This window comes from Amia ocellicauda, chromosome 7, assembly GCF_036373705.1.
Source record: "Amia ocellicauda isolate fAmiCal2 chromosome 7, fAmiCal2.hap1, whole genome shotgun sequence".
Classification (NCBI taxonomy): Eukaryota; Metazoa; Chordata; class Actinopteri; order Amiiformes; family Amiidae; genus Amia; species Amia ocellicauda.
Window position 1 is genome coordinate 13,317,032 of NC_089856.1, and position 7,815 is coordinate 13,324,846.

The 7,815-nt window shown below is 45.3% G+C and overlaps 1 protein-coding gene across 1 annotated transcript; it reads left to right on the forward strand.

Moving 5' to 3' along the window:
* Positions 1-155: 155 nt before the first annotated feature.
* Positions 156-5,225, forward strand: LOC136753830 (serine/threonine-protein kinase N2-like). The gene is made up of 7 exons (XM_066710217.1): positions 156-233; positions 525-616; positions 854-1,028; positions 1,736-1,812; positions 1,923-2,056; positions 2,817-2,924; positions 5,022-5,225. Exons 3-7 carry the CDS (start codon positions 958-960, stop codon positions 5,223-5,225), a joined length of 594 nt encoding a protein of 197 aa, XP_066566314.1. The 5' UTR covers positions 156-233; positions 525-616; positions 854-957.
* The last annotated feature ends 2,590 nt before the right edge of the window (positions 5,226-7,815 follow it).

Genomic DNA, 7,815 nt, shown 5'->3' on the forward strand with positions numbered 1-7,815 from the left:
TTTAAAACAAATTCTGAATGTCCGTTTATGATAATGCAACGTGTCAGTAGTAACGACACAGAAACTCTTTGGATTATTAAATTAAGTGAATTGTCGTTTATTTCTGCAACTAACTATTCTCCCCCCCCCCCCCCACCATTCACTCTCTCTTCTGCAGGGGGCAGCAGCTTCTGGATTCTGGTGTGAAGGACTTTAAATGTGTTGCCGTGCTGGGGCATGGCACTTTCGGGAAGGTAAATCCCAGTAATCAGAGTCATCATGGTTATAATGTGGGGCAGAACCAACGATCAGTAATTTAATAGGAAATGTGGAGAATAGATATTTGCTCGACACTAGTTTTCCTAAGAAATATCTGTGGACAATTTTGAAATTACTTGCACTTTTTAACCTTTTAAAAGGCACTGTCTGTGGCTTATTAAAGTGCAGCATTAGGAAGGATGTGTTACTAAATGTTTGTGTTGTGAATGTTGATCCTGGCGTTGAGAGTGGAGTTTGACCATCTTGATTCTGTGTTGCTCTGATAGGTGCTGCTTGCCGAGGACAAAGACAGAGCAGAAATGGTGGTCATGAAGGCTCTGAAAAAAGGAAATGTCGTAATCTTTGGTAATTTTGAGAGGTAAGGCTTCATTTTGACTCTAGTGAAGCTTCTGGGTTTGTAAGCAGAGCAAAGATGAATAAATCTAGTCATGTTTTGTATGTAATACACCAAAGCATTGCATTAGCAAGCTCTTCTGTGACTTTTTGACTTTCTTACTCTGCAGGAAAGTCGGCATTTTGTTGCAGCTGCAGAATTGTTGACCAGTGCTGTTTTTAATGTATATTCACATGCTGTCTGTCTTTTGTCTCACCTCAGTATCATGTGTGAAAGGAAGATTTTGGAGACCGTCAGCAGTGTCCGGCACCCCTTTTTGTTGCCTCCTGTCCTGCTTTCAGACGCAGGTTCATATCTGTTTTGTTATGGAGTATGCGGCAGGAGGAGACCTCTCAACACACATGCAGGCAGCCAGTTTTAAGGAGCTTAAGGCTGTGTAAGTGAAACTTTGAGATGTGTGACGTGTGCAGAATCGTCGATCTCGGGAGATAAGCTCGCTCTGCCAGCAGTAATGATGTCATGCCTCAGGTGTGTTTCAGGACTGTGTACCTATATGGTCAGAAATTATTGCAAGTTATGATTCCTAACCATCAGCACACAACCTCCCAAAAACCAAACTAAGTACAACTAAATAATATGATCATTCTCACAAAAGGAATGCAGATTCACTTTTATAAAATGACCAGATTGGCAGTTTTTGGTGTTTGTCTGTATTTTCTGTTAGATCTGATAGCATTGATTGCTGGGGTTCCTGCACTGACAGGAAATGGGCTGGTATGGCTTATTGACATTTGAATTCAATCCGAGCTGAAAAACCAAAAAGGAAAACTATTTTAACTCCTTTCTTTGTTGTTGATATTTTATTTTTATTTTTTATTATTTTATCACACATCAGTAATTTTTACAATATGCATCAGTGAGATCAAGAATAAACTATTTAGCCATTTAATTTAATTTCTCTTATATTGTGTATCCTCATAATCAAAGTCATGTCCTAAAATCAGTGTAGACATGTACCTGAATACAAAAAGTGTGAGAAATGTATGTTACTTTTTATGGTTGACGGTGAAATAGTTCTTGTGTTCCTGAAAAGTTCTCTCTATATTCTGCAGTCCAAGTGATTATACTGTGTTTTTATTTCAGGGATTTGAAGCCAGATAACTTGGTGCTGGACTCGGTGGGCTATCTTAAAATTGCGGACTTTGGGCTCTGCAAGAAAGGTAAAAAAAATAAATAGTGTATTTGTTTCCTAGTTTAGTACTTTATGTATAATATACATTGGTATTAGAATGTGTTTTTTTCCCATGACTTCCATCATTTTTCTTGCTAGGCCTCGGTTTTGGAGATCACACTAGTTCAGCTTGCGGCACTCCCTCGTATTTTGCTCCAGAAGTCCTGTCGTACACCCGGGCAGTGGATAGGTGGGACCTGGGTGTGCTCATCTTTCATATGCTGGTTGACAAGGTGGGTATTCTTAACAGAACTTCATTTTTATACCTCTTGATTTTGATAACGACAAATAACCAACCTGACTCACCTAGGAATCTCAGATTTCAGCTTCAGACCATCAGCTGTTTTTGCCCATAATGTTTCAGGTTCCTAATTAGTGGCTCTTTTTTGGCCACTGGCAGTTCAGCAGGAACAGGTTTTGGCAGGATCTGGCCACTCTGGAAATATTACCCCCCCCCCATTAGCTCTCTGTTTCTAGAAGGGTCTCAGGGTGGGGAGGTGGAGCCCTAAATTAATTCCTATTAAGAGCCTTGAAAAATGTAAGGTAATGCAGTATTAAAGTGAGAGCAGAGGGCCTTTGTTGAAGTAAGATCATAATCCTCTCGTGGTTCCATTATGGTTAAAGCCATTTCATTGAATGCCACCAAAGCAAAGTTTGAAATCAAATCATATAGTTCCAAGAACAGATCTCTCATGCATACAGAACCGAAAGCACATGCCTTTATTGCCAGATTATGATGGCAACCCCTTCAGGGCATTTTGTTAACCAGGTTAGGATTCCAGTTATTGCAGCGATGAATTTGACTTTGTGTTCTATGATTTATCTGCTTTATTAAGTCATGCCAAAGGTGTGAATTTACTATATTGTTGCACAGTATACAATATCGGTGTCTGTGTGGCTTTTGCATTCCTGGGCTCAGAATGTGAATATTCAAAGGTGTGGTCTGGAGTAACCCTTTAATGTGCTCTCCTCCCTCTCTCCTTGTGCCCGTAGCCTCCTTTCCGCGGTGACGATGGAGACCAGCAGTTTCGCAACATTGTTGAGGCTGAAGTGCGATATCCTTGGTTCGTCTCCTCGAACGCCACCTCCATAATGAAAGAGGTCTGTATGCCAGGGTTCTTTTTTAAGTTCTTGCCTCCAGTTTGTCCCTCTGTATCCTAAATGGTAATGTAAATGTTATGGAATTGGAGAAATGCCCAGTGACGGTGTGCGCATCCGTTTTACTGCCGCATCCGTTTTACAGCCACTCTTTCACATGAAGGTGACACCACCTTATCCTGACCGTCCTTTTATTCTTCAAATACAAAAACAAAAATACATAGAATATGTTGAGCTGCAAAGAGATCTTAAGAAAGGGATCAGGAAAGCAAAGAGGGAAATAGAAAGAAACATAGCTCTTGGAGCTAAAACTAGTGCAAAGAGCTTTTTTCAATACTACAACAGCAAGAGGACAATAAGGGAGGAAGTGAAACAGATAAATGGCAAAAATGGAAATATCTTCGAAAACGAACAAGATGTAGCAAATGTCCTAAATGACTATTTCATACAGGTTTTTACAAAAGAAAAGACAGATAACATGCCACAGGTTAACAATCTGTCAAGAGAGATCAGGATAAATGAGGAGGAGGTACTAAAGGGATTAGCAGAATTAAAAACAAAGAAATCACCTTGACCAGATGGTATATGTCCTACAGTATTTAAAGCAATGAGGGAAATTATTTATAGGCCACTAAGTCAAATATTCCAAATGACACTTAGAACAGGGGATGTGCCAACTGACTGGAAGACAGCAAATGTCATACCAATCCACAAGAAAGGGGACACAACTGAGCCAGGAAATTACAGACCAATCAGTCTCACCTGCATTACTTGTAAAATGTTGGAAAAAATTATTAAACAGAAAATAGAGGAGCATCTTAATGAAAACCATATTCTTGGAGATAGTCAACATAGGTTTAGACGAGGCAGATCATGTCTTACTAATTTATTATAATGTTTTGAACACGCAACTGCAGCTGTAGATCATGTGAAAGCATATGATATGATATACTTAGATTTTCAGAAAGCTTTTGATAAGGTTCCACACCAAAGACTGATCCTCAAATTGAAAGCTGTAGGCATTCAGGGTAATGTAAGTAGATGGATTATGAACTGGTTGATGTATAGGAAACAGGAGGAGTCGATTAGAGGAGTTGCTTCTAACTGGAGTGAGGTTGTTAGTGGAGTTCCACAGGGATCAGTACTAGGGCCTTTGCTTTTTATAATCTATATTAATGATCTGGACTCTGGGATAGTTAGCAAATTTGCAGATGATACTAAAATAGGTGGCTCAGCAGATACAATCTCAGCAGCACAGGTTATTCAAAGGGACTTAGATAACATTCAGTTGTGGGCCGACACCTGGCAGATGAAATTCAATGTGGAAAAGTGCAAGGTATTACATGCAGGTAACAAAAATGTCCACTATAATGACACTATGGGAGGAATAGAACGAGATGAAGTAACACATGAGAAAGACCTAGGAGTCTATGTGGACTCCTCACTTTCTCCAGCCAAACAATGTGGGGAAGCAATAAAAAAGGAAAACAAGATGTTAGGGTATATTGTCAAAAGTGTAGAATTTAAAACAAGGGCAGTAATGTTCAGACTGTACAATGCACTAGTTAGAGCTCATCTGGATACTGTGTACAGTTCTGGGCTCCACACTTCAAGAAAGATATCGCTGCTCTAGAGGCAGTTCAGAGGAGAGCAACCAGACTTATCCCAGGTCTGAAGGGAATGTCCTACTGAGAGACTGAGGGACCTGAACCTTTTTACCCTGGAACAGAGGAGACTACGTGGGAACTTAATCCAAGTCTTCAAAATCATGAAGGGCATCGACCACATTAAGCCAGAGGAGCTTTTCCAGATCAGCAGGGACACACGCACCTGGGGACACAAATGGAAATTGGGCTTCAAGGCATTCAAGACGGAAAACAGGAGACGCTTCTTTACACAGAGAGTAGTCACAATCTGGAACAAACTCCCCAGCAATGTGGTAGATGCTGAAAATTTGGGAACATTTAAAAATAGACTGGATAGGATCCTTGGATCACTTAGTTATTAATGGATACCAAACGAGCACGATGGGTCGAATGGCCTCCTCTCGTTTGTAAACTTTCTTATGTTCTTATGTTTTTATGTTCTGTCTCGTTTCAGAGAGTGGATTGGAATGCGCTGCTGGAAAGGAAGGTGAAGCCTCCTTTCATCCCTACAATCAGAGGGCGCAAGGATGTCAGAAATTTCAGCAATGCCTATGTGTCCGAAAATATCCCAGTCCTGACTCCGCCTCAGAAACCCATCATACTCATTGAGGAGGAGGAGGAGTACTTCCGTGACTTTGAATACACAGCGACTATCTAGTGCTCTAGAATCTAGAATTTAGTGCTGCCGTCAGGCTTTGGCACCAAGACTATAGGGCTACACCACTCTGACTGTGATTTCTCTATGACTTCCAGCTCCAACATCTTCTGCACTTCTTCATTGACAGCCTGCCTTTTATAGTAGGGGTACGATAGGATTGCACATGCACACAGGTGTCCGGTGCGGTGTGGATGTGGTGTTCAATGAGAGGTGTGAGCCCGGGTCGGTGAGAAAAGACATGCTGGAAGCGGTGCAAAAAGAGCAAACCTGCTGTTTCTGGATGTTTGTTAAATTAGGATCAACGCAAACCTCAGAAACAGCGGGTTCAGACTCTTTATTGCAGGAGGAACTAGAAGCACATAATGCTTCCTCCTCTTGCCACTTCTTCAGCATATTGAGATGGTAGATCTGCTTTTCTCTCCGACGATCCAGGAGACACACCTCATAATCGACATCCCCTAGCCAGCAGTTTAGATATTGAAGTTGGGAGTAACACCAGTACCTTGTCCCCCGGGGTGAACGATCGTAACCGGGCTGCCCTGTTGTACAAGCACTGTTGTGGCTCCTGGGCCTGTAAGAGATGCGACTGTGCAAGTTTCCCCAGTGCGGATAATCGATCTCTCGGGTCCAGGATGTGCTGTACCATAGAGGTCCGGGGGGGGGGCGGTCGCCTCCCAGTCCTCCTATATTAAGTCGAGGATGCCCCTCGGCCGCCTCCCGTATAGCAGCTCGAAGGGAGAGAAGCCGGTGGACACCTGGGGCACCTCGCGTACAGCGAACAGCAGGGGCAGCAATAACTTGTCCCAGTCTCGAGTGTCTGTGCTCACAAACTTACAGATCATGTTTTTGAGTGTTTTATTAAAGCTCTCCACTAGGCCGTCTTTCTGTGGTTTGATAGATTGAGGTCCTGAAGGACTTTATCCCCAGCAGCCTACAGAGGTCTAGCATCATGCGTGACATGAAGGGAGTACCCTGATCTGTCAGGATTTCCTTTGGGATCCCCACCCGAGTGAAGACCTTTAACAGCTCCTCGGTGATCCTAGTCGCTGACATTGTCCGTAGAGGAATCGCCTCCGGGTACCGAGTGGCATAATCCACTATGACCAGCAGAAATCGATACCCTGCAGAGCTTTTCTCTAACGGACCGATCAAATCCATCCCAATGCACTCAAATGGTATCTCTATGAGAGGCAGTGACACCAGCGGAGCCCGCGGTACCGCACTGGCATTGGTTTTCTGGCACTCTGGACAGGCAGCACACCACCTTTCTACCTCCTTTTTGATGCCTGGCCAGAAGTACCGGTCTGTTATCCGGCTTAAGGTTTTGTCACGACCCAGGTGACCCGCCATAGGTACTTTGTGTGCAGAGAGAAACACAAAGCGCCTGTGCAAATGCAGTACCAGTAATTGTTTTGTGACCGGGTCCCCCCCCTGGTTTTTGGATACCCTATATAATAAATCTTTGTCAATATGGAACTGGGGATACGAGCGCGCCCTCTGTGCGTTCACTATGCGACCGTCCACAACTGCGACCTGGTCATATAACCAACCCAGGGCATCATCCCGGGACTGGTCCAGAGCGAAATCGGAAACCCGGGAGAAGACGGGAACCGGGGCTGCGCTAGAGGTGTCGGCCCTCCTGGTGGAGGAAGACGAGAGTTGGCGAGTCCCAGAACTCGTTCCCTCCCCTGGGTCCGACAGAGTACTGTTGGCTGCTGCACGACTGGGGTCGGAGGGAAGGTTGTCCCCGCAGCCACTAAGGGTGATCAGCCCCCAGAGCCATGTCCCAATGGTGCCCCAGCCACATCAGACAACGAGAGCCTAGGATCTTTGATATTGGACAGAAATTGGACCGAAACCAATCCTGCCCTAGGACCACCGGGAATGGCAAACGAGGGGCGAGCCTCACGTTCATCTTATAAGTTTCCCCACCAATCATCATAGTCACCTAGGCCGTGGGGTACCAGTGTATGTCCCTGTGAATACACCTTATAGCTACTTTAGTGTCTCGCCTGCCGGTGCCCCGGGGAGCCAGGCCATCCTGGACCAGCGTCTTGCTACAGCCGGAGTCCAGGAAGGCCTTGACTTCACGTCCCCCAATTCTTACCGGTACCGTGAAGTCTTTTGCTGAACCGGGGTGAGCGGAGGGGCGAGCAGCACAAACAACGGAGTGATTCATGTTCGCCAGCCGGCACATCACCGTGGCTGTTCCAGGGGACCGCACACTACCTGGAGAGAGAGAAAAGGAGGGGGCTAAGGAGTTTATTTTTGTGATGGGCAAGAGAAGAAGGGTTAGCGGGTCGGGGACAGACAGGTTTAGGAGCTGGGGTTTCCGGGGGAGTCGGGTCAGAGAGGGTCTTGGGAACTGGAGGGAGGGTGCCTGCCGTCGGGCGTCGGGAGGTGGCATCGTCCCGGGCAGCGAGGTGGTTCTCTGCCAGCCTGGTGGCCTCCTCCAGGTCTTCGGGTTGGTGGGCTTGCACCCACTCTGCAGAGGGACGTGGGAGACGGCAGATGAACTGCTCCAAGGTCACCAGGTCAGCAACTTCCATGGCGGAGTGCTCGTCCGGCTTGAGCCAGCGGTGGCAGGCTT

What these genes read in the sequence shown, in the direction of transcription:
- LOC136753830 (XM_066710217.1), top strand. Translation starts at nt 958, where the DNA reads ATGGAGTATGCGGCAGGAGGAGACCTCTCAACACACATGCAGGCAGCC. An exon ending in TTTAAGGAGCTTAAGGCTGT is followed by an intron (nt 1,029 to 1,735) that starts GTAAGTGAAACT and finishes TTTTTATTTCAG; the next exon opens with GGATTTGAAGCCAGATAACT. An exon ending in CTTTGGGCTCTGCAAGAAAG is followed by an intron (nt 1,813 to 1,922) that starts GTAAAAAAAATA and finishes TTTTCTTGCTAG; the next exon opens with GCCTCGGTTTTGGAGATCAC.